The following is a 26674-nucleotide window of genomic DNA, read 5'->3' as shown; positions in this document are numbered from 1 at the left end:
TGTCCCCTAAAAGTCATCTAGAATGTTTTATCCTGAAATATTACTGGTTCTGTTTTACATACACACGTGATTGATTATATTTTTAAAAGGCCGATTCAAAGCATTCAGTCCTTTTCTACTGCTAAGCTTGGGCCCGTGAGTCAAGAGATGACCTTCACTTTATTGACTTTATTTATCTCCACGTTCCCAGCGCCTGTGCTGGTGCCTGTCACTTAGTGGGTGCTCAGTAAACAATCACAAATGAATCCAGCAGGACCCATTGCTCTCATCCAGTCAAAAGCCTGCGCTCCTGATTGGGAGCTACTAAAGGTGGGGTCTTTTCCTCCACCCAAATTTTCAACAGTGGGTAGGGACCCATTAGTGGGTTTTGAAATCAATTTAGTGTATGGAGATAAGCATTTTAAACAAATTAAGTAGCATAGGGAGAAAAAAACCCATCAAAGTATATATCACCGGGTAAGGGTAAATACTGTTTTTTGAGATGTGTTTGTGTGTACACTGAGTTAACAAGATTGATAGTTGCTTACAGTGAGTCACAAAGTGTGAAAACTCTGCTGTGACCCGGGAGATTCTCCCAGAGCACAGGGACCAGAAATGAAAGCAGGGTCCATTGCCTCTTGCTATCGCCCAGAGGCCCAGTGGTAGGAAGACGAGTCTTTAGGCCAAAGGGGAGGAATGGTTCCCACTCCCAAAACTCCAGGCAGGATCTGGTTCGGGCACGCTGACAGGAGGAAGTGGGGAGGTAGGCATTTTCCCAGGGCGTGTGGGTCGGTCAGCCCTACTAATCGGGGGATTTCCTCAAGGGCAACTGCAGTGTTGGGAACAGAGCTTGGGCCCCATTATGGAAAATGTTTCCCTGGAAAGATGGTGGGAAGGTGCCCCCTTTCTTTTTTTGCTCTCCTCACAGCCAGCCCGACATGCACAAGCTAGGTGGCATTGCACCGACCAGCTCTCTTCAGTTCCATCACTAAATGTTAATCACACTCTCACAGTTAGAGCGTGCTGCTTGTGCCTGAATTGAGACTGTGTAACTGTATCAGCACAAACACATACTTGTGTGTAGCTTAGGGCCTGCAGGCTTCAACTAATGTAAACGATACTCCAAGGACCAAGAGGAGAAGACAAGGCAGCGTTTGTCTATAGAGCTCTGGCCTCCCAGGGAGACTGTCCCAGGAATCATGTAATCAAGATACCTGTTGACGACAACTCCTAGCACATAAATCCAGGGACCCGATGTGTTAATTATGATCCGATCCCCTAAAGCTTAGATTTACAAACAACTAAAGCCGGCTCTCCAGTGGTGAGCCTGTGGCAGAGATGTTGGCTGTGCCCAGAAACGCTATACAGGGTCCTTCTAAACCCTCAGACTAGCTGCTGGATGTGGGACGTTTCTCAGCCTCGTCCAACGCACCCTGGGGCTCCCAGGGCTGCCTCTCGCCCTCACTGCACAGCTCCGACTTGAGCCTAACCTCATTAAGCTTGGCTCAGATTCACCCTCCCAGACAGTTGAGTGACATTTTTCCAGCATGTTGTGATTGGATCTGAAGACAAATCTGAGAAATTTCTGGGGCTTTAACTGTGAATATTTGAAGCCAGGAAAGAAGTCCTCTTAAGATATTTAAAAAATAAGAGTAAGACCTAATAAAATACCAAAATCATCCTTTGTTGCCTTAAAGGAAAGACATGCACGCACGGATCACAAATATCCGTGCAGCGAGCGGGCGGGGAGAGCGGCTGCTTCTGGGGGGCCATCTCAAGGAGCAGCAAACTGCCTCTGTTTCCGGAGCTCGGTAGTCAGGCTTCGGGTTTGATTTCTTTGGAAATACAGATGGCTGGCAGGACAAGGGACGCATGAAGTGACTGCCGAGCCTGTGTTGCTTTTTCCAGGAAGGTCTGGGGAGGAGGGGGCGGGAAGGGGCGAGTTGACGGGAGGGCCTCTGAGGACTCCGTGAATTGCTTCATTGGGGTCATGCCAAGCACTTAAAAGCCACGAGGGGCATTTGGGCTCCAGACACGTGTCTGTTCCTGACCAGCCAGGCCTGGGTGGTGTTTCATCCTGGGCCTCCTGGGAGTCAGGCTTCTATGGAGATTTGGTGTAAGAAGGCAGAATTGGGGACCAAAGTGGTAGATGGTTCTGCTCAGCATCCTCCATCCACACCTGCTCAGCCCCCGTGAACTGTGCCTCTGTCTGCCTAGGACTTGGTTTCTGCTATGAGTAAAATGGGACTTCCTGTGACTTTTACCTCCCTCCTAGGGGTGTGCTGAGCTTCTAGCTGAGGGAGGAAAATTCTCCTTTTATGACTATTTCAGACCAACCCAAAAGCACCCCATTTAGATTGTTAGCTCTGAAATATCCTTCTGAGTCTTCACTTTAGAGCAGAACCATTGACTTTTCTGCATAAAGTTGCACAGGTGCTGTCCTTCATGATTTGATAGCATTAGCAACAGTAGAAAAAGTATGAATTGGGGTGGCTCACTGGGAGCTCAGCAAGAAGTGGTTTTCCTGGGGGGGATGTGCTGTCTTCCTGCCTCTGGTCACCAGTTATCTGTGCTCTACATCTGCAGTGAAGAAAGAGGCTCCTGAGACCTTCATAGCCACAGCTTAGTTAAATAGCACCGTATCCTTCACCAAGGACTTTCCCAGACGTGTTTGCATTTAATCCTTGCAACCCTCCACAAAGAACGCAGCTGAAGAAGCAAATCCAGTGAGGTGGAGGGACTTCCCCAAGTTCACACACTAGTTCACGAGAGGACTGAGCTGTGACTTCAAGACCTCTGACTCCAAGCCTGGTGGTCTTTCATACGCCACAGTGGGCTCTGCCAGGAGGGGAGAAAGAATCCAGGAAGAAGGAGTCCCAGAGGAGGAGGGGCGTCCAAGGCCATGTCGAGAGGTCAGCCAGTGGAAGAATGTGCCTCACTGATGCGTGTCATTGGAGTCGCACATGTGGATTGTTAAGATTCGTCAGGCCCCGAAGGAAGAGGGTCCGATACCCTCTCCAGAAAGGGTCGCGTTCTTCTTAAATGACTTTGAAGTATGGCTAAGGAAATTCAGGCCTAGGAAAGCCAGCGGTATTTCTGTCCCTCTTTCTAATTAAAGGTCACGACTTAGGAGTGAAGGGAGATCGTGGGAAGTGATCTAAGTGGATGATGCCAAAGCGTGAACTCCGGGTTCCTGGCTTGTGGGTTCAGAAGTCAGAGTAGGGGCTGGGGCTGGGAATGGAGGCATCCAGCCAAGACTAGGAAGAACTTTCTTAAGAGACTTGCCTTAGCAAGTAGACTTTAATATGGAAGAAGAAAATTGTCTAAGTAACACTCTAAACCCTGGAGAACAATTGCAACAAAAAACTTCCATTCTGGAGGTGGTGCTTGGGAATTAACAGGAGAAAGTAGTAGGCAAGAGGATCGTAAATGCTAGTTTTTATCACTTTCTAACTATCTACTAATATATAGGTAATAAAAGGGAACCTAAAATTTTAATATGAAGAGGCAAACAAAAGTCCAGGCTGTCACTGACGGCACTCAGCCCTCAGTTTCAGCCACAGGAGAGCTTAGCGTGAGGCACGGCGATGGGGAAGGCACGACTTCAGTCTCTCTTCAGAGGGAAGCTCACATGCTAAGGAGGAAGCGCCAGCTTTCGGTCATTTATCCATCCATTTAGGTAGGACCTACCTTACACCCACAGTGTGCCCACATGGCTGTAGATAGGAGGGTAAAGCAGTGAAAAGACAAAGTCCTGCCTCCATGGAGCTCATGTTGTAGAGGGAGAGGCAGAATACAAATGAGGAAGCAAATGAATGAATGTGGTAGTGCTGAATGAATGAACATACAAGTGCTTAGCCCTTGTTCTGTAAGGGCCATGAGGAGCTGAAGCAGGAGCAGCGAGCGCCAGCCTTTTGGATGAGCGGTCAGAGAGGCTCTCTGAGTGATGCTCAGGGGCCAGCTATGGGAGGATCCGGGGAAGAATAGCCCGGGCAGAGGGAACGGCAGGGCCTCGTGGCAAGGTAAAGAAACAGCAAGGAAGCCAGTGTTAGGAGAGCACAGAAGAGTGATAAAAGATGGCAGGGCAGCGGGCAAAGATGAGATCATAGAGGGCCTCATCGTTGGGTTATGTTTTAAAGTGGTGGAAAGAGAGCCAATGGAGAATTTTAAGCCAAGGAGTTATGATTGTGAATTAGAGAGAGAAAAATGGCTGTGGAAGATTTGCTAGGAGGCCTCGCAGCCAGTCTTAAAATACAAGCAAAGCTTTTTCTGATAAAAATTACAAAACTGACATGGAGTCGAGATGCATTCATCCTGGAGGAGTCCTATAGTTGCTACTCATCAGAAGGGTGAAAGGACATCAGTGCGGCTGCACGGGGACCTCTCGAGTTCACGTGTTCAGAGAATGTGTCTACAACACTGCAGAGAGCAGCACGTAGCCAGCCAAAGCCAGAGGCGAGAAAGGCTATGCCCAGGAGCGGGCATCCACCACAGCCAGCACAGCGGAGACGCAGAAAGCAAAAAACACAGGAGGGCTCTTGGCTTTTGTTTTGTATATATGTATAGAACAAGAAAATATTAAGGGCAGAATAAAGCCCTACCTAGGGTAAGTAGTAGTCATTGATTTGCTCCCTTAATCAAATATTTGTCAGCACCCATTATGCATTGGGTACCCTTAGGGACCAGGGAAACCACAGGTAGCAAAACAAAAATCTCTGTCCTCATAGAACTCCAGGAGGGCCAGGGGGCGTGAGGGGAGCAGAAGGGAAAATGAACATAATAAGGAAGTAAAATACTTAAAGTGTTAGTTGGTGGTAGATGACAAGGAGAAGAATAAAGCAGACAAGGGAAAGAGGAAACGTGGGGGAGGGGAGCGATTTTAAAGAAGGTCATTTTATTGCTTGGCTTTTATTTTGCCTATCATGGGAAAGCCATCGGAGGGTTTGAGTAGGGTAATGACATGATCTGACATTTTAAAATAATTGCTCTGGTTGCTCTGAGAATAGAGATAAAGGACAAAACTGAACAGTTTTCAACACCCTCACCTCCATGGCCCTGGCCCTGGCCCCGGCCCCGGCCCCAGCCCCTCCGCTCCTGCCTGGATTGTCACAGGGAGGCCTGGGGAGGCATGTGTAATGATGTTGGCAAGGGAAGATGGTGCCAGGTCTGGGGTGATGGCAGTGAAGGTGTTGAAACTTTTGATTCTCGGTCTGTTTGGAAGGAATAGATGGCAGTATTTTGGTGTCATGTCAACAGATAAAATAGTCAATTCCTATTGTGTTTCCTTCTTACTAGAAGATCAAGGGGGTAAGGAATTCTTGGCTGCTAGTTAGAAAAGTTTTCAAAAGATTTGCCACAGGTGGAGGCTGGATCAGAAACAAGTATAGCTGGAAGGTAGTTAGAATGGGGGGACCAAGGAGAGGAACTGGCCTGAGAGCCACAGCAAGGGAGTGACAGAGGGGAGATGGTTGACAGTGTGAATTCCAGAGGAGAGGATGCTCTTGGTGCTGCCCTCACGGCCGGGTGCTGATGGGGGCCAGTGAACCAGGTCATCAGGAAGTAGGTTAGGAGTCATAAAGTCAGGAAACCAGAAGTACATTTAGACATATAAAATTGCTGAGAATAACAGTAGGGGAAAGAGTGGAAAAGTGATCTGTGAATCTAGGCTGAAGTCATCAGGTGAGGTGGGAGGACGTCCTGAAAGGCAAGGGAGGGGGGTGTGTGGACAGAGGGAGGGGCTCATGGAGTGGCAGTGAGGGTTTCAGTTTCTCCCCCTATTTGATGGAGTTTCTAGGCTGGTTGATCAGGATGATGCTGTACCTGGATGTATTTTGACTTTGTAAGAAATTCAGTAGTTTCTTCTCTTAGTCTTTTGGACCAGCTGGAGAAACACTGCATGGAGAATGGTTCAGTTAAGTTTCTTCATAGATGGCCTGAGAACTATACCCGAAGAATGTAAAGTCATGAGGACAGTGTCTATCTGGACCAGTGTTTTTCAGTCTTTTTTAATCCTAAGAGGCCCCCCAACTATAAATATTCTATCTCGTTGTCTCTTCTCTACTGTTACAGTCTATCTTTTGTGCCTTTCCACCAGACAAGGTTCTGCCAAGCTTTATTTTACTGTCTGTTGTTTGTATTAAAAAGGAAATTGATAGATTTTTCATTTTCATGGTACAAATTATAATACTGAAAACAGTTTTTCAAAGTACACACACTTTTCATCCATGTGCCTTAAAGAAATGTCGATCCATCCCTTGTCTGGTTAGCTTGGTCTGGAGAAAGATCTCTAATGGCTTGGTTCTGCTTAGCATTTTTTTTTCAGTGATGTGGATGAAGATGACAAAGTTGCTTATCATATTTAACATGACATAGCATAGAAGGAGAGCTGGTATTTTGGATGGATATGAATTCAGAAGGCCTTCTGTGGGTTAGAACAATGGATTGAAATTAGCAAGATAAAATTACTGAGGGCAATGGAGTCTTCCATTTAGAGTAGAACGTCCATTGCATAAGAGTAAACCAGAGGAGACGACGACGAGTCAAGAAACCTTCTGAGGTCTTTTTTCTCCTGGAATGACTGGGTTTTTGTTGGTTAGGTTTTTTTGTTTGCTTTCAGTCATCATTTCAATATATGACCCTAAACCATACATAACACAGACACACATGTGCATGCACGGAATGCAAATATAATCTGCAGTAATTTAAAAAAGAGCAAGTTCTAAATCAAAGACATAATCATTTCATTGTTAAGTGGACCACATCTTACATATCTTAAGTGTTTTCAGTTCTGAGTGTCATTCTGGGAAGATGCTGACAATCTGGAAAGCCCCCAGAGGGTCCCTACCACAGGGTGTGATGCTCAGTTAATAAATATTGGTTGAATGGTTGGTGACTTGAGTTGGTAGGAATGGTGCCCCAGGTCCTGGGAAGAATGGCTGAAGAAAGTAGAAAGAGGAAACGAGGATAGCTTTCTTCAAGTATTTGCAGAGCTCTCAAGAAGGAGACTGGGTTTATTTCATGTTTTTCCAGGGAGACCAAACACACCAATGGCTGACTGGGTCAGCTTAAGAAAGAATTTCCCAGGGCAGCTCTCCAGTGGGCTGACACTGAGTGCTGTAAGCTCCTGGCCCATGGCAGTCTACAGCAGTCTGAGGACGGAGCCAGGGACTCATAGGTGTGCTATAGGACGGATTCCTGCAGTTGGGGTACAGCCGATTTAGTGGCCTTTCAATCTCTTCTAGGGCTGAGCTTTTCTTTCCAGTAGGTCCAGACCAATGGTGCCTTGTCTTTTCAGCTTTGCAGAATCAACATTGCAAGGAAAACTACTCCTTAAAAAAAAATGTTTAATGGAAACTTCTGAGGATACTGCTTTGAGTTAGGGAAAGCCCTTTAATATAGGTCCCTCTTAAGCCTTACTTTTTTTCCTCATCCTTTTGTCAACTGACCTCATAAATTTTCATAAAGGAATTGACCCCAGATAAGAGTTATTCTAAAAATCTTTCCTAAGCCTTTCAGTTTTGCTTTCTTATGACAAGTAATTTTTTAAATATGATCTTTGGTCCGTTATATTATTATAAAACTAGTGAGTAATCAGTTTGGAGAGTTGTTTTTTAATTTAATCAGCATTTCAGAAATCATGATGTGATCTGATGTGAAGGAATAAACATTCTCCATTCCTCTTAGGTCCCAAGTCCCTCCATCTCGTGGAGCTCTCAAGCTTCAACCTCTCTCCTTGTCCTCTCGCCTCCCCCAGCTGAGGAGCGTGGGAGCCAAGGACAAGCTGGAAGCGTAGGTTTGAGCCTACAGCCTAGAAGTGGACCGTAACGTAATATGAACAGCAGACAGGCCTTGCAAGTGGGCAGAGACTGGCGTGGCCCCTTAAACTGTGAATAGATTTGATGCAGGCCTGCTGTCTGTGGGAGAGGACTCTGTCGGGCTCTGTGGCCACAGTGAACTGGCCTGGGAAGCGGGGGCAGGGCTAGCCGACAGAGCGTCGCTTGCCTGAGGTCCCTCTGTTCTTCCCCGGAGACCGTGTAGAAGAGCCACTGGTGATGTCCCCACATGGTCACCTTTCGTTCTTTTGCCTCACACAGAAAATTCCCCTTCTTCTTTTGCCATAAGCCCCCTTTTCTACCTCAAATGCCTGCTTTTCACGCACTGAGAGGTGGCCAAGAATGGTCTCATTTCAGATTCTTCAGCTGGAAGGAGAAATCCGCAGAGCTGAGCGCTGATGTCCACCTTTTTTTTGGGTGTGTTTTCTGGGAAAGTCTGAGTCTAGCTTTAGGCCACTTAATGCGGTGCGTGATCTTGGGAAAGTAACTCAACCTCTCTGAGCCTGAGTCCCCTGGTCTGTAAGCTAGGACGCTGCAGGCTCTGTTAGAGATTTTAGAGAATGTAAGCAACCCCCAGCCCAGGGTCTGGCATGTAGAAGGTGTGCAGCAGGTCAGAGCTGCTGTCATTGTTGTCAGCTGTTGTTAATTTATCAGACGGTAATCAAGTTACCAGTTTCAACTCTTGAGTATTTTAGTCTATTATTCAAGACTTTAACCGAGGAGGGAAGTCCCCCTACCTTTGTATGATGAACTGTGCTTAGGACCCAGAAGACTGAGGGGGACAGGGTTGTACTTTCTCTCCTTGTTTATAGTTATTCACTCTTGTCATTTGTTGGGGAGGGAAGGCAAAAGGGCTCATATTTGACTGAAAACCAACCATGGCAGGAACAGAATAAACCTTCCTTTACCAGAGTTGTGTTTTCTATTTTTAACGTTTTCGTTGTTCTCAAAGATGAAGAAACAGAAGCCAAAATACAATACTAGAATTGCCGTGGACTTGATCCTCTGAGTAACGACTGCAAGAGGAGTGCTTGTCTTCCAGAGCTGTGCTAACACAGACTTCGTGCTCCTGGAATTCTCTGGGTTTGTGGCGGAGTCAGAGAACAGCGTTCTCACTGCCTTTCCCAGCCTGTTAGAAGTGCTCTCTACTGAGCACGAAGTAATTTCCAGTCATTGATTCTAGAGCCGCCGCCTTCTGCCTCCCGCCTCCCGTTTAATTCTAGAATCCTGTGCCTCTGGATCTCCAGACCCCAGCCCCTCTCTGGGTCCCTCCGCACTGCGTCCTCCTCTCTGTCTCGCCCTGACTTCTCACGCTCCACAGCTCCCTCTCCAGGGTCCGCAAGCCCTGCATGTGCCCATTTCAGTCTTAGGCCATTTCCCCCTCTCCCTTGAGCTATATGGTCTGCCATCTTTAGGGTCAAGTTGACAGGGCCTTATTGTTCAACTGATTCTGAGTGTTAGCTAATGACACTTGGTCTCCAGCGGGGGTTCTCAACCTCGGCTGCACGCTGGAATCACCTGGAAAGCTTTTTAAAAATCCTGCTGCTTGGGTCCCATCCCCAGAGGTTCCGATTTGATTGCTCTGAGGTGTGACCTGGGCATCAGATTTTGTAGCCCTCCTAGGTGATTCAGTAAGCAGCTACAGTTGAGACCCGCTGGTCTACACACTCATCCAGTCCACCAGCTGAGTGGATTCTAATAACAGCTCTGTTCGGTCCCCAAGTGACTTGTATACCACAGTGATTTAAATAGTTCGTGTGAGTATCGGAACATCAAAGCAGCTATTTCCACTTTGTGTTAATTTGGTAGGTTTGGAGGAAGGAAATAGTAGAGTTCTTCTTTTGAAAATTCAATTCCTAGAGTACCTCTGAGCTCGCCTGACAGCGGCAGCAACAACAAGCTTTTATGGAGCTCTCAGCACTGCCAGGCGCTGTGCTAAACACCTCCCAGGCTCGTCCCATTCATTAGCCCATCTTAATCCTCACAACCACCGAGCCCCTGAATGAGGCTCCATTTTTGCTCTCTGATCGATGAGGGTCTGGGGCAGCTTATCTACTTGCCCAGGGCCATGCAGACAGCAGAACTAACCTCGAGACTGGGCACCTCTGGTGCGCAGACTTCACTGATCCTCTGCCCCCGGGAAGGAACAACTTATCCAAATAACTCCCTGGAAAATAAGGATGAACCCACTTTAGCTCTGGGGTTGAAGTCTTTTTAAATTGGGTTGCATTCTTCTCTATATCAGGGGCTTCCATCAGTTTGATTTCAGATTCACTCCCAAGTTTCCCAGATATACCCAGGACTGCGAGCCCATTTCACAAAGTCTTCTTCTTACTGCACTTTAGAAAAGCATCTTGCTTTTAGCAGCCAACCAGCAGAACCTAGGCTATCTTTTACTTAGTCTTCCTAATACTTATCTGAGGCGGTGAAGAGGCAGTGCTGTCCCCAATCTTGCAGAAAGGGGAACGGGTATGCCAAGTATTAATTATCTACTAAATATTAGTACTAGCTACCACTAATGGAGTCCTTACTAAGTGGCAGGCTCTGTGCTGAGCTTCCTTGTGTAAAGCATCGTGTGTGGTGAGCTGCATTTTACAGATGAAGAAACCAGACCGAAAAAGGCGGTGCCCCTTGCCCAGGGGGGCACAGCTAGCAACCGGTGCCATGTTTGTTTGCTTGTTTGTTTTTTAACTTCCTTTTGAGCAAAACTGCCAGACACGGGCTTCATTTGCTCTCTTACCGTGGCCTGGCCCACCCCTGCTGTCTATGCAATGGCATCTGGACAACCGAGTCTGGAATAAACCATTGAAGCATAAACTGGATTTTCTTTGTGTGTGCTGAATGGCCATTTAATAGCTATTGTGAAACAAAGAATTTTCTGCCAACCTTGAAAATCATACTGAGGTCAAACAGGCTCTAAATATTCCTTCTCCAGCCATCCCAGACGAGGCTGCATGGGTGTAAATAACCCCTGAAGGTGAGAACTGGCTCTTGGAGCAGTTTCACACTCCATCCATCCCTGAGCTCTGCTGTTTCTCAGTTTCACGTTAATGACAAGAACCTGTCACTGCTGCTGGGGCACTTCATTATGGCACAGACACTAAATGCTCAGAACAGAAACCCATAGCCCCTTCTCGCTAATTATGAAAAATCAACTTATTTCTTCCCTCCTCAAGCATATAAAGATTTGGTATTTTCTGGTTTGTTAAAATATGTACACACACACACACACACACACACGTGTAGGGAGGATAACTCTATATAAAGACAGAGATTGGCGTGTGGTGAGCGGATGGAGTGGCAGGGACAGTAAAGTACCTCACAGCCTGTGTCAGGGCACTGGGTCACTAATTGAGTGCAAACCTTTGTTTTTAAATGTTGTTTATCCCCCTACAGGGCATACAAAACCATTGAGGATGATGACTTGAAGTTTCCCCTTATATATGGAGAAGGCAAGAAGGTAGGCACGTGCACTTCCCCGGGCCTGAGAGAGCAGGCTCTGTCTCCCCAGGGCCCCTGGCAATCTGTGTGTTCCACTCAGCAGCTCATGACTTTATGGCCTTGACAGCTAGAAAGAATATCACCTCCATCATCATTCAAACTTCCTGTCTCGAGGGTCCAGGGAGTGGCAGGGGTGGGGGTGGGGGCGGTGAGCACAAGGGACCAAAGGCGGTTCTGTAAAAATAACATTGCCCTTCTCACTTCATTTGGATAACTGTTTACAGTGTTTAAACATGACCACTTTCGCATACGTCATCTCATTGCGTATCTGACAACGAGCCATGAGGCAGGCAGAGCTGGTGTATCACATCCATTTGGTAGATGAGGCCGCTGGGACTCTGAGGTTAAAACTGCTCACGCGGTCACATAGGCAGGGAGAGGTGGTGCCAGATGTGGCGCCGTTACCCTCTGCCTCCTGGGGGGCTCTCTCTCCAGCAGAGAAGTTCAGACTTTGCAAGTCGGCTTCTCCACTAGCCCCATGAAGGGGATCCAGAGCTTCACCGTGATTAAGCTGTAGGATCAGACCAGAGCCCGGGCTGAGATGGCGAAGACTATCCATCACCAGCTCCGAGGGCCCCAGTCAGAATCCAACGCTGAGCAGCAGGCACATTGTTGAACCGAAGGAAGGCTGTCCACCTTACAGTGGTCTCTGAGCAGAGACTGGAGGAGGCTGCAGCCCTGGGGCGGAGACAAGGAAGCTCTGAAGCCATTTCCCAGTAAGAACAAAGCCCTTCTGAATCATTGCATTCTTCCTCCGAACACAAATACATTTTAACGAGGTGCTGAGGGTTCCAATTAGAAGTGAAAAATGTGGTCACGTTAAGAAGAATCTTCAAATGAAATTTTTTTCAGCATTGGGTAGTTTTTATCAGGAAGAAGTGACTCATAAGTAAACCGAAGGACCTTTGGGCAGAACTTAAGTGTGTGTGTGCGCGCGCGTGCACTTCTGCGTGTACGTGTGAGAGGGAGACAGCACACACAGTTACGTTTGGGGCTCAGTGCGGCCCAGCAGTGATTTCAGTGGAAGAAGGCATTTCATGCAGGGAAATGAAACACGAATATCTGATCCACATGGGGATCATTTTTCAAACTAGCTTGCCCTTTCCTGGAGATGGACACCTTTCACCTCACCGTCCCTGGCTGAGAATCACACCTTTCAGGATGGTGGGCACCTTAATGCGGATCGCTCATCCATCAATGGCCCACACCTGCCGCTGTAGGTCTTAAGGGGCTGAGGTTCTCGTGATTACCCTGCTCTACCCAGCGAGCGGCCAGCGCAGGACCACAGCCTGTTATCTCTGTATCCCCAGCACCTGTCTAGCCTGGTACCTGACTCACGGCTGGTCTTCAATAAACATGTGTGAAATATGCTCTTGAGTTATGGTCAGTGTGCTCTCCTTAGTGCAACAGGAAGATGGACAAATGTATTCTTCAAAGATTATCAGCAATAAGGTTTAAAGGAGCAAGGGTTTCCCAGATAGGCCAAAGGTCCCACTCACCGGGACATCACGTTCCTCAGGCATGTTAGTTCACTAGGGCTTTGACAGTTCTGTGACAGGCAGCGGGCAAGTTCCGTCATCGTACCCAATGACCTGTTTCAAAGCCACTGTGGCTCCAGTCTGCACCACCCCGTCTGAGAACTCTGATTTCCTGAGAAATCTTGACAACTGCAACACATCACTTCTGTCTAGCTCCTTTACAGGGGTTTTCTTTTTCCTCTCTGCACACACCCACCCAGAAGTTTCAGAATACTTCTCAGCTGTTACTTTTCATTTTATTCCTGCCAGTGCTTTTAAGGGCTTGTGTGGGTAACACCTATATACTTTGTAAATAAGTTCAGTAACTAGCAGAAACATCAGATTCCTTTGGTTCAAAACACCCACCTGTGCTTTTTCCAGCCCGAGAAGATGTCAGGGCAGGGAGGAGAGAGGAGGGCGGCCAAGGACTCAGAGTTTTCCCAGGTAGAGTTGAACACCTCCCAGCTCGGGAGGAGCTGCTCCTGCCTCCCAGCAGCACAGAGGTCTCGGCAGCCCGCCTGACCGCCGTCCCGGGGCTTCACATCTCGGGTCTGCACTTTACCTTCTTGACTCTGGCCTTTAAAAAGTGTGTCATGGTTTCATTTCCTCTTTGATGTAAACCTTCCCAACTTCTGATCTAAAACCAGCTCCAAAATGCACAACCTTTTTGGGAAACTAGGATGAAGATGACGGTAATGTGTTAGATTGTGATGTTTCTTAGCACTGACGTGCTATTCAAGCAGTAGAGTGAGTATTCAAGCTCGGGTCTTTGAACCGCGATGCTCCACTGGGTGTGTCATTGATGATCCACGTGTAGGCTGTTGGGCTTCATTCCACCCAGAATGACTTTGACTCCATCCCTCTGCGTTCACCTGTCTCGATGCTGCCCATCCTTCTGCACAAGAATTTAGTGCCGTCTCCTCCAGGGAGCCTTCTCAGCAGAATTGTTAGCTCCTCTCAACTCAGAACGCATTGTTTCTGTCTTTCAGCACGTGGCTATATTTTATATGTTGTTAGATGTACCTCTTCTCTCCTTTATTATAGTAGGGACAAGCCTTAGACATTCATCCCCTGCAACGCGGTGTCTGCACGTGGTAGCTGCTCAGTGAGTGTGTGGGTGAATCAGATCTGTGGCACCCCCGCAGACATTCAGGCTGACTGAGCAGGCTGTAGGATAATAGTATTGCTTCCACAAAGCGTTCAGAAAACCCTTTAGAGAAAGCGTACAGGAGGTGAGGGGGTGAGGGGGTGGGGTGTGGGCCCTGAGGTCTCTGTGGAGTTGCAGCATTTTGATGTTTTGTTCCTTTCTGCCCAGAGGGAACTTGTTGGGGATGTTAGCAGGAGAGGTTACAGAGTTGCTAATGGTTTATTTTCTCCAGCCATAAAGTATAATATAGGAGCCTTGGGAGGGTGGGAGCTGCCTCTATTTTACATCTTTTAATAGTGCTTATCAAGGGACCAGAGGCACAGCTGGTGTTCAAATACTTGTAGAGTGGGTTTGTGACAGAGGATGGGTGGATGGATGGATGGGTCAGTCGATCCCGTTGGGTTTGCTCTGAACTGGTTTCAGTGGCCATCACGTCACGCATGTATTGGATTTAGTTTATTGGACACGCTTCCCTCCAGTCTCTACGAAAGAAAGCTGGAGAGACAGCCGCAGCCCATGAGACTTAAGAGAGGGGGGGATAGCCCCTCCTCAAGGACAGAGGTGATCTCGGTGAGCCCTGACTTGGAAACAACGACCCACCATCAGTTAGCAGCAGGGGCACAGAGAGGGGCAGGAGGAATTGGAAAATTACTGCTGCTCTCTTAGCCCATGGCGGCTATATTGGGATGGGAATGCTTTCTCTGTATTGAGTGTTTCTGATGAACTTCTGCTTGTACTCCTAGGCCCGAGTAATGGCAACTATTGGAGTGACCAGGGGACTTGGGGACCATGACCTGAAGGTGCATGACTCCAACATCTACATAAAACCATTCCTGTCTTCAGCTCCAGAGGTACCGCATGAAGTTTTTGTTTCTATTTTGTACAATAAAATGTTTTCTGCATTATTCCTGCCATGACTCACACCCCATTCCCAGACAGTCCCCAGCTTATGTCACGTACTTCTGCAGTGTCTCTCATGTCTGTTTCTTTTTCCCACTCCATTCTCACTTTCTCTCCTGGTTCGTGCCCGCATTGCCTCCTGCCCGGACAGCTACAGGGCCCCCTAGCATTCCCTGCCTCATCGGGCCCTCCCACCTGTGGCTATCAGGCAAATTTTCCTGAACAACTCCCGTGACTCCTCTTTGCTCAGAAACCTTCAACAACAGCCCGTGGTTTGGAGAATAAAGCCCAGGTTCCTTGCTCGGCATTCGAGGCTTATTATAATTTGGTCTAACTTTCTAATCTAATCTTTGTTCTGCTGCCACAGCCAGAATGAACTTGCTATTTCCTGTACGTGACCTTCAGTTTCCCATATTTGCTTAGAGGATTCCTTCTGCCTAGAATGCCCTACCTCCCCATCTTCAAAAATCCTGATTCTTCTTTTTCTCTAGGGTTTACCTCAAATGCTTCTCCTGCAGAGACTTCCCTGACGTCTCCCCTCCCCCAACTGGAAGTAAGGTCTCTTCTCCAGATGGGCAGAGAGCACCTGCGTCTTATGGCACAGTCGTTCATATCTATACCTTATTCCCTCGTAGATTTTAGTTATCTGGAGAGCTTGTATCATTCAGTTGATGTTTGGAGAAATTAATTGAAAAACAAGTTGGTCATATATTTGGTTAAAAATATATGGTTAAAAATATTTGGTTAAAAAATCGTGTTTCTTATAATACAGTAAACAATATCAGGTTCTATTTCAGAGTATATCATTTAGAAAAGATTTTGCTTCTAAGTTATAGAAAAATCTAACTAATAGTTTAGGCATATATTTTTCTCACATAATAGGGAGGCTGGAGTTTGGCAGCAGCTAGTGTTGGTGTAGCATGTCCAATGTGCCAGGGGTGGCACGCCTGCTTCTCTGACTTTCCCTCATTGTTTCAAGATGGCAGCAGCAGCTCCAAGCCTAACATTTTCATGCAAGGCAGGAAGGAGGGGCAGCCTGTCAACCCCAGCAGATACTCACTTGCATCTCATTGGTCGTAACTGTGTCACACGACCTCCCCTAGTTGCAAGGAGGTTGGGAGAGAGACAGGACTTTAACTTTTCCAATTTCTATAGTAGAGGAGAGCCAGGGAGGGGTGAGTCGGGAACCAAGGGTCTTTGCGTCCTGTAATTAACTGTTAAGGCAGTGCCTTGCACTGGAAATGCCCAGAATGTTTAGACATCGCTCCATCTGGATGTTATTCCCAAGGGTAGGTGCCGTTTTAGTGAAGGCTTTTTTTGTTGGAGGAAACAGAAACCCACTCAAGCTAACTCAAAAAAAGGAGGTGTTTATTTTAATAACAGTGGAAGAGATGTTTATGATGTCCACAAGAAGAACCCTTGAATAGCCAGGCTTTATGAGAGGGTGGTTCTGGAATCCAGACAGCCCTGGAGAGCTTCAGCAGTGGCAGTCTGTCACCTTCATGAGCGTGTTCTGCCATTCATGTGGCCAGCCATGTTCCCTATGTCTCTTCTGCCAGTCAACCCAGTTTCTCACTCTCCTGATTCCAGATTACCAGGAAGGAATCTCCTTGGCCCAACTCACCTTTTATACTAGACCACAAGTGACATCCCAGTTTGTAGATTGCCCCTTCAGATTGTGTCCACTCCGGAACCACTGATGGGCACAGTCACCTAGGCCCAGCCTTTGGCAGGGCTGTGAGCCAGGGTAGTTTCTTTAGAGTCCTTTATTGCTGAGGCTGGCATCCAAAATACCTCCAGCCACGAAGAGGAAGAGCCCCCTGAAAGGGAAATCTCCAGTAAATATCAGGCATGGAAGACACACACATTTCCTGATGTCACCCAGGAGTTCAAGTGGGGTCAGCTTGGTGGAAATAATAATTACCATTCATCAAAAGGCTGCAAATGTCTCTCTTTTAGCCCCATAGCAGTTTGCATGGTGAGGACCATTACTACATAAAGCGTCTAGGGTTCCCCGGAAGCTGGTGGATCCCTGGTCCCTCTATTCTGACCAACGTCAGGACCCAGGAATTACTGCCGAAACCACTCTTGGCCAGAGAGAAACAATGAATGCTAGACTCATGGACTTCTATATTTCCCCCTTGGGAGAGAGGCATTTATCAGGCATATTAAATGGTGCCGTCACCTTTCTATTTTCCAAAAGGGATGGATGAAGTGTGACTCATGTTCCCAGGATGGAGGGTGGGGTCTTCAGGAAACACTAATTAACCATTTTGCTCCTTAAAGCAGAGCAAAAACCTCCTTATCATCCCCACCCCCATCCACACACACACATGCTTTCTAGATCAAGTGAGAAGTTTGGTGTGATTTGAAGGAGAATGATCCCTATGCAGTTTGATTATTGATCTTCCAATCACTCTGCTATCTTGGAAGAGATGTCAGTTTCAAACTGGGGCCCATGTGGGAGACTCCCCAAGGACCCCAGTCGGTTGATCAGAATCCTCATGTCACCTATTCTGGTCTGCAGGGAAGTGGGTTGGTTGGCTCAGCATTGGTGACAGACAGGGAGGACTGAAAAGAAAACCGGCAACCTCTAGGAAAGTGAAAGTGCTCTTAGAAGAGTTGTCGGGTCGAATAAAGTGTAGAGTTTTGATAATAACAGTAAAAAGTAACATTTATTAACTACCTAGTCTTGGCCAGACAACACAGTATGTTTTTGGGTTTTTTTTACACCCAGCATTCTCACTGAATCCTCACAACAGCTCTGTGAGGTCTGTGTGGTGATTCTATCCGTTGTACAGATTGGGAAACTGAGGCCCAGGGATGTGAAATCACTCCCCCAGGTTGTACAGTTATTAAGGAGCAGGATGGTCCTTGCATCCATCAGGGCCTGTAGCAGAGAGAAGCCAAGTTCCAGGACATTTCTTTGGACCATGTCCAAGGGGCCCACCGAGTACTGGATCGAGGGGCTCTGAAGAAAGCACCTTTATCCTGGGACCTCAGTGGCCAGAGTTTCTCAAGAGAAATTCTGCTAGCCGCAGACTGAAGTTCTCGAAAATGATGGTGTCGTAGAAAAAGTAATTAGGAAAGACAGCCATGGCCTTTCATGTATGCCAGGCCAGACGGAATTGTGCAAAATAAGATTGTGCACCTATAATTTAGCTTAATGGGTATGTAGTGTAGATCCCAAGATTCCTTTGCACGAGATTAAAAGTATTGTACATTTTAAGTGCTTCCAGATGGAGAGGGCTTAGCCAGAGCCAGGAAAGGGGGGAGCACGTTAGGGGGAAGAGGAAGAGCAGCTTGAATTGGCTACTAGGGAGGGTGCAAGGGGAAGGAAGATGGGCCAGGGAGCCCCATCCCCGGTCTCAAGGCAGAAACTCTTTTCCTGGGTGGCAGTGATAAAGTCAGACCCTAGACCAACAGCTAGGGGCTTCTCTTGGGAGCCCAGGAAGCCAGGTAAATTTATCGAAGTCATCTAAGGAAGAATAACTGCCCCCCTCCTGTCTGCATTCCCCCACCCTCCCCCAGCCCGCCCTGCCTTCTAACTGTGAGCTCCTAAGAACAGTCCCCTGCTATGCTTCATCTTGGCCAAGCCGGGATCTTTATTTCACATTTGGTTTCTAAATTTCAACCCCAGCTCAGTCTGGTAGTTTTAATGGTTGGGGGTGGGGGGGGGGGGGCGGGGGTGGGAGGATGTGATTTTGTTCTAAGAAAAAAGGCTCAAAAATCTTCTTGGAAATCAGCATTGTTCCCATTCATCATTGCAGCTCCTAATTCGATTTGATGAGTTAAATAAAAATAAATCAAAAACATGTGGATCACATTTACGTAAAAAAAAACGCACAGGGGTTTAAAAATTAGAGAAGGGTTTCTAGCCAAACACATTTTCAGTTTTGCTGAACACAAGGCGCTGGAAAAATCTCGAGTTTGCCAAACCCCAAGAGCGGCCGCCAGGTTTGCTGAGCCTCCCTCACATCTTCCGAGGTCTAAGGCAGGGATTTCCGGCCAAGAACCGAATTCCTCAGGAGGCCCCGTCAACCGAGCAAGGGCCTGGGGGTGGAGTGGGGGAGGCGTTGTGGCTATCCCCTGGCCCAGCACCCCGTTTCCTCCATGTAGCAGCGTAAGATATAGCCTCTCCCCACATCAGAGAAACAGCACCAGCCGGGGCTCCCATCCCCTTGCTCAGTGAAGCTCATCCTTGGTACCCTTTTTGATTGCATCCTGAAAGAGTTCAAGTGGAGAGGGGAAGGACCTGTGAACTCAGAGGCCCTGGAGCCTCTGCATCTTCTTTTCCAGCAGTTCCCACCCCCATCCGGCACACACATCGGGTCGTATTACTCACGCAGCTTGGGCCCGGCCTGCAGCCTAAACCTCCAGATGTTCTCCACTCTGCGCCCCTTTCTGGCCTGTGACAGGCCCTCCCTAGAGCTAGGATTCCTCTTAATGTCGCTCTAGCTTTCCGGCCTCCACTCCAACACCGTGCTGTTGCCTTTAGCCCCCTTTGGGGCTCTTGGAAGAACGAGGTCTTTTTCCGTATGGGGGCCAGTTTGCAAGGCCAGCCCCCTTCCGCCGAGACTGAACCACAAGGAGCCCAGTTTTCTCTCGGCTTCATTTTCCTTCTCCATAGTGTTCAAGATTCCTGTCAGCTGTTTTTTGTTTTTTTTTTTTAAACTCCAGCTATCTCATTTAGCTCATTCTCGGTGTTTTTCATCTGGATATTATTTTTTCTTTCATCTGAAACAGCCTTCTCTGGACAGTCCATGAATGCCACCCCAGCACCAGTGTCACCCGTGCCCTGTGCAGGTGACTGCAGCCTGACTTCCCCTTCCTTCCGGAGAAGAGTTGGGGGGTGAAAATGCCTGTATAGACAAGGTGCTGGGAAAAGAGATGAGAACGTCTGTAGAAGTGCCTGGCCCAGGGTCTGGTACGTGGTCAGAGAGGGTCAGTAAATACTAGTCTTCCTCCCCACTGGCTTCTGGATGCCTTCATGCTGAGTGATTCCCAGTATTCACTTTCATATTAAGAGAGGGTGACTATTTGGTTTGGGAATCCCCCATTGTCTCCCATAAAAACATGAACGATATTTAAGATCTCACGCTGACATCTTAACATTTACCGTCTTCCAAGTCTTGGTAGCTTTTCATGCCCCAAGCCAAAATCCCATTTTGGGAAGGAGCATGTTTTATTGTATTGTGTACTTTCTGCAGCCTGGCCAATTCATGAAAAACAATACTGGCGCATAATAACATGGGGAAATGGCTGTGCTATATTAAGTGGAACAATATGGTTGTATATACAGAGCGATCATAAGTTGGTAAAAAAGGTATATGCATGTGTATTCATATGTATGTATATACAAGTCTCGAAGGGAATTTTCTAAAACGGTGACAGTAATTATCTTTGGGTGTAGAGGTGGAAGAATTTGTCTGAAAAAATTCCCTAGACCCCTCAAAAATACCTTAGGAGATGGTGTGATGTCGTGGTTAGAAACTCAGACTGGTAATCAGTCTTGGCTTCAAGCTCTGTCTGTTCACTTACTGGCTGGGTGACTTGAGAAAGTTACTTTACCTAAATCTCAACTTCCTCTTCAATAAAAAAAGGGCAAAACGGTTGTTATACCCAGGAACCTAAGGAACAAATTAAATGACATATATAAATACTTAGCATAGAACCTGGCCTAATAAATATTAGCTGCTAGCTCGTCTTCCTAGTCCGTCAACACCATAAATTTCGCTGGCTCTTTACACAGACGTCATGAGTCCAATAGTGTTTATCAAGTAGAACACTGGGGAACACGTCCTCAAGGAATTAGAATTTGGGGCCAATTGGAAGGTGAGACTAGCCAAAGAATAATCAGCTATAAACCCTGTGATTCCTGCTTCCTAAGAGACGGGGAACTCAGAGAAGGGAGAGGGAACTATATCATCTGAAGAAAAAGGACAAGATAGGTAGGACAAGAAAAGAAGGAAGCAGAAGTGAGTCTGCTGTGAAGCAAACTTTCCTTATGGGGTCACTAAGTGTGGAAGATTGGCTTGAGGGCTATTAGCTCTAATAAAGCTAGTTATTATGGGGGCCCTCGAGCTGGCCCCAAGGCAGAAGATGAGGTCTTGGGCAAGGGCGTAGCGTGATCCGTGTGGCGGTGGGAGCCTTAGCCTGTAACGGCGGGTAGGTGGGGGAATGGAGGGTGGGGCGATGCAGACAGGGAGCTGTTGTAGGAACTGACTGTGTGTGGCAGGGAGAAGCTGAGCTGGGCAGGTGATTAGGAGCACTCAAAGGAGGCCCATGTGAGAGGCATTTCCAGAAAACAACATAGCGAGAACTGATGGCAGATTTGATTCAGAGTATGAAGCAAAGTGAAATTTTTAAAAAATTAAAGATGAACTTTGTTTTCTAGCCTATGAGAAAGGAAGAGTGTTGTTGCTTATTGGGGCTCTAAAGAGGAAAAATAATTGTATGCCTTTTTCCCTCTGAGTTTTCTGAAGCAATTAAAAAAAACCGACACAGGAGTCTGGAATGACAGTAACTTTGTAGCTAGTATGAAGTTAGACTGGAACCATGGTTTGGGTTTAAGGCCAAAATGGACTTCTGATTCCTCTCCTGCAGCCCCAAAATTGAACTTACCACTGGACAGCTGTGGCCTCTCATCTCCCCACCCCACGGAGGGAGGGTCTTCCTAGTGTTTGCCTGCTGGAGGACAGGAGCAGAGTGAGTAAGTGCTGCTTATGAACAAGCAGGGACCAAGGAGGAAACTCCAGAGGGCTCAATGTCCCATCCCACCAATCCTATAGGGAGAGGAGGCTGGAAGTGTTACATCGCAATGTAATAGCTTTGTGCCTTTGTTGACTGCAAAGCAAACCACCCCAAAACTTAGAAGCTTAACAGAACAATTTATTAGCTGTCCTAGTTCTGTGTGTTGACTGGGCTTGGCGGGGTGTTTCTCCCTTTGAGTTTCTCACGTGGTCACAGTTGGATGTCAGTTGGGACTAGACTCATCTGAAGACTAGATGAGCTGGAAGTCCAAATGGCTCACTCAGATGGCTGACGGCTGATGTCGGCTATCAGCTGAGAGAGTCCAGCCAACGTAGCTACATATGGCCTCCCCATGTTGTTTCGGCTTCTCATAGCATGGCGGATGGATTCTGAGAGAAAACATCCCAGGCAGAAGCTACCAGACTTTTTAAGACCTAGCCCCAGAGGTCCCAGAACATCACCTCTGCCACATTCTAGTGGTCAAGGAAATCACTGAGGCCGGTCCATATTCGAGGAGAGGGGAATTGGAATCCACCTCTTGATGGGAGGAGCAGTGTGCCTGTACAGGGAGGGAAGGCATTGAAGGCGGCCGTGTTGGCGCCTCTACCACTGCCTTCCTGGAGAAGTGCCCTCCTTGCTGTGACTTCTTGAAGATTAAAGTAATAATCATCTGTCTTTCCAGTGCAAACTAATAGAAGTCGATGAGTTAGCTGTTTAGTTAGTTAGTTAAGAAAGGAAATCTAGTTAGCAGTGTAGAGGCAGATTTACAAAGAAGCTAATTAAAACTAAGTATCAGGACCCTTCACTCAGACCAGCCCTTACTGAATCCTGGTTGTTGCTGGGAAACGTACAATGTTCTAGATGGGGAGGAGAAGCAAGGTTAGAATCAGGAACCATTTCTTTGCATACATTCTCAAAAGAAAAGGACCTCAGTTTCCAAGCTGCCAGTAATTTGTTCCAATTTCTTTTCTCATTCTTAATAAACATTCACATTAGTATCTAAGTTTGTTTTCATAATTATTTCTGTATCTTTTCCTTAGAGAGCTCCCAAAATTTTATAAACTTTAGGCCTCACAAACTGGGGATCCCCCTGTACAAAGGGAAAATAATGCGCTCTAAGCATTCTTTGATATTCTAGAGCAGTTGTGTTGGCAGTTTTCTTTTTTCCCCCAAGTTTTATTGAGATGTAATTGACATATAACATTGTGTGAGTTTAAGGTATACGATGTGTTGATTTGATACACTTACATATTGCAAAATGAGTGCCACCATAGTGTTAACTAACACCTCCATCACGGCACATAATTACCATTTCTTTTTTGTGGTGAGAACATTTAAGATCTATTCTCTTAGCAACTTTCAAGTATATAACACAGTATTAACTATGATCTCCAGAACTTACCATCTTATACCTGGAAGTTTGTACCCTTTGACCAACATGTCCCCATTCTCCCCAGCCCCCAGCCCCTGGTAACCACCATCCTACTGTTTCTATGAGTTCCGCTTTACTGGCAGTGTTCTCAATCTCCTCTCAAGTCCCACACATCTGTCTTCTCAGTTGGGCTGATGCACTCTTGGGGGCTGCACACTCCCCTCCCACCACCACCACCACTTTGAATATGTCTGGGGAGTGTACAGAAGCTGTTTTGTTTGATTCCGGTACTATCTGACCTGACATAGGAGAGACTTCATGGCTTGGCCTATCCATCTGCCTCTCTAATCTTGAGTCTAGCTGTAAAAGTCACTTGTATACATCTGTGTGTCATTTATGTGGATTGTTCCCATTGGACAGTGACTTGAGATTTGCTAACCAGCTATTTGAATCTGAAATTTACTTTGACACACCCCAGAAAAAACTAGCTTGGCAACTCATAAAACTCATGGTCACACAAAGGAAGCCAACCTGTATGTTGAGTCAAACATTTCCTGTCATTGGAGATTGTTTCCAAGGGAATCCCACAGTTGACCAGGGGTGATCGTGTCTCCTCTCCTAAGGCAAGATACACAGTGACTTGCTCACTTGAGATCCCTGAAATCCTGCCACTGTGAAGAGACAGGTGAAGTAGTAACAAGTTGTGGTTATTTCTAGTCCCAATGGCCACAAGTAGCAACTCCAAGAATAACGAGTAGTAGTCATTTCATTATTTGTACTTCAGGTGACCAGGACATTTTTGAGAGTCAAAGGAGGCACTCTTAATAATTATGCTGGGAAAACAGGCAAAAACCTAAACTCTCTCAGGCAAACAGGGATGTATGGTCACTCAGTATGCCTCACCTGCCTCCCCAGTAGATTTGACATGAGAGTCCATCCACACTGCACCCACATCTGTCACTCAGAGACTGAGATATCTTCTGATCTTTATGTCTGTAAATGGGCATTTTAATGAACACAGACCTATTCCTCAAATAATTAATGAGCTAGATTCAAGCCCATTTGTTCACTGATTCATTCACTGAGACTTTGATTCCGTGGTGAGCCAGCCATTGGAAGCCCAGGGGAAAGACTAGATTGTGGGACTGCCCCAGCACACAGAGGACATTCCTCTCTAGAGCTCGCCTCACCAAGTTGTCAAGTCCCAGGCATTTGGGACAACTTCGCACTACCTGATGTTTTAACTGGTTTAGAAACTTTTCCAGCTATTAGAATGTATCCACCCTCCAAAGTCAAATGTTTATTTTGTCTGTAGTCTGCAAAAGAAAAAGCAAACCCTCAAGGATATCTGTGGTATATTTCAAGTATAATATTGCCACAGCCAAAACAACCTGCTCCTTTTGGGTAGCATGAGCCGCCGACATTTTTGTAATACTTAAATGTCCCTTGATTCATTTACAGTCAAATACTCTGAGGTCATGTGGTCAGTCCATCCAGGTCTAACTCATGCTATGATGAAAGAGTCGGAGAATGTTAAGAGCCATAAGCATCCCAAGTGGCCGCCCAGACCTAACCTTTCATTTCACAAAGGGAGGCACTAAAGATTTGAGAAGTCATGCCTCATCCCTCACCACTTCCCAGTGGAAATCCAGTACTTTGGCCAAACCAAACCGTAAAGCCACTCAGGCACACTAGCCCTCTCTCACGTCCCCAGGCTTTGACCCCTGCCTGACCCTCTACATGGAAGGCATGTGATGTCCAACTCCTCCTCCCTGACAGTCTCCATCTGTTGAATCATTACTTCTTCATGCAGCGTTCCCAGCAGCTGGTCAATAGACTTGGAACATGTGAATGTGCGAAGTGGTTTTGCCTCACTGCTAAGGGGCAGAGGTGGGTCTCACACCCAAGTCTCTGCCACCAAATTCAGTATGTGTTTCATGACATCATGTCGTGTAGGTGGGATGACAGCACAGAATTTGGATGCAATCTTGTTGGCCTGCCAGATTGCCAATATTGAAATCAGCTACTTGGTTTATAGACCACAAGGAAACAAGCTGGAGCTTTATTTTCTTCTGGTATAAGTAGTATGTTCAGTGTTTTAGAGGGTGAGCTTTCGGGTAAGCCACCTGGAGCAGAGAGGACACGACTTTGTACTGTCCTCATTTTCCACCACCTGCTGGCGGCCTTTACCTTGGGAACCACCTGGCTTTTCTGCCGAGAACACTCCTGAGAGTCCCTATCACTGTTACCTTAAATGAGACTTTTGGAATTAAAACCCAGTTCCCTTGAGCCCACTCTGACTCAGCTCCTTCCACCAGCTAGCTTACTGTCAGGGGTATGGCCCTGAGATCAGTGCCATAAAAAACAGCATGTGGCACACCGGAATCTGTAATTCCCTTCCATATTCTCTCATCTGATCTCGACAACAGCTTTGTGGGAGAAGCTGAGCAGGTGTAATAATATTTGTTTTGGTTTTCTTAGTTTTTTTTTCAAATTTTTAACGATGACTTTAGAGCTGAGAAAATAGAGAGCTAAAGAAAATAAATGGCTTGTCTCAAGTCCTAAAGCTGGTGAGAAGCAGAGACCTGAAGGTGGGGGCTTCTGACCCCCGGCAGCGCTCTCACTCCTCCAGAAAGCCAGCCTGAGCTGTGGGACCCATTGTCCTACACTGAGTCTTTCAAGGGAAAAAAGGTTTGGAGAATTTGCTGAGCTGATAAAGATGTAAAAGCTGTGAGGGCATCCTAGAGAAGCAGCTGAGATTTGGCAAATGGAAGAATTAATGGACTCTTTTTAAAGGTAGCTTCAAGAAGCCAGCGTCAGCTTACAGTCGTGTAAGCTCTCTTAACATGCCACGGAAATTCCACCAGTAATAGAGCAAAGATGTGAGCACGCGTTCGACAGATGCTGAGACAGCAGCCCGCGGCTGAGCACTAAGTGGAGGTGCTGTGTGAAGAGTTGCTTGTCACAGGCTCCCATGTGAAATAGGTGCCCGGTGATGACATTAGGGACTTCTCTGAGTACTCCGCAGCTGAGGGCCCTGCGAGAGCAGTCAGCACATGGCTGGTTCAGGTTCAAGGGCACGTGAGCCAAGGCTCGTGTGTGCCCCAAGACTTCTTCCTGCTCCCTCCCTAACACTGATGGTTTTGTTGGTTCGCTGCTCCACTGAGGACAGGGGAAGAAAGAGAAGGAGACTGTTACTTCTGTTAAATATCAGCGCATTACGTTTGGGTGACGCTTGAGAGTGTTGGAATTAACAAGCTAAATCTGTTGGGTCACCGTGAGATTAGAGGGTCTTCCAAAAGGATCTTCAATGTTGAATTTTTCCTCCTCTCTTCTTCCGCCATTTATTCTTTGTCTCAGTAAGTACGTCCTGAAGACCTATCATGATTTACACTATGAAAGATACGGCTAGGCCCACAGGAGAAATGCAAAATGGGATCTCTGGCCTCCAGAAGTTGAATTTTGGGGGGAAGACAGATGACCAACTCACTGGGTGTTCTCTGTAAGCAGGACATAGGTGAGTGTCCAACTCAGGAAATGCTGCCCTTGGTTATACATTGAGTGGTTACTGCGTGCTCTCACTTCTGCGCTCTGTTCTGGGGACAGAAACAAACAGGACAGCTCAGCCCTCACCCCTAGAGGAGCTCATCACCTGGTACAGTGTTTTCAAGGT

The 26674-nt window shown here is 46.9% G+C and overlaps 1 protein-coding gene and 1 long non-coding RNA gene across 3 annotated transcripts in view; one reads left to right on the top strand and one right to left on the bottom strand.

Moving 5' to 3' along the window:
- PPM1H (protein phosphatase, Mg2+/Mn2+ dependent 1H) overlaps nt 1-26674 on the top strand; it is a 231415-nt gene that overhangs the window by 178801 nt on the left and 25940 nt on the right. Inside the window, exons 7-9 of one of the 2 annotated variants that reach the window (XM_070621936.1) lie at nt 11208-11271; nt 14720-14827; nt 15368-15613. In XM_070621936.1, the coding sequence (XP_070478037.1) occupies nt 11208-11271; nt 14720-14827; nt 15368-15406 (211 nt within the window). In that variant the 3' untranslated portion in view covers nt 15407-15613. Of the gene's footprint in view, nt 1-11207; nt 11272-14719; nt 14828-15367; nt 15614-26674 lie in introns of those variants that run through there. The other variant, XM_070621935.1, reaches the window with a different exon arrangement.
- LOC139083641 (uncharacterized) lies at nt 16228-19518 on the bottom strand. The gene is made up of 2 exons (XR_011540525.1): nt 19222-19518; nt 16228-16696 (listed from the first exon to the last, which is right to left on the bottom strand). It is a non-coding gene; the product is annotated as an uncharacterized lncRNA (long non-coding RNA).

The sequence above is a fragment of the Equus przewalskii genome, chromosome 5 (assembly GCF_037783145.1).
Source record: "Equus przewalskii isolate Varuska chromosome 5, EquPr2, whole genome shotgun sequence".
Lineage (NCBI taxonomy): Eukaryota > Metazoa > Chordata > Mammalia > Perissodactyla > Equidae > Equus > Equus przewalskii.
The sequence above is the reverse complement of the archived record's forward strand: the minus strand, read 5'-3'. Positions and strand labels throughout refer to the sequence as shown.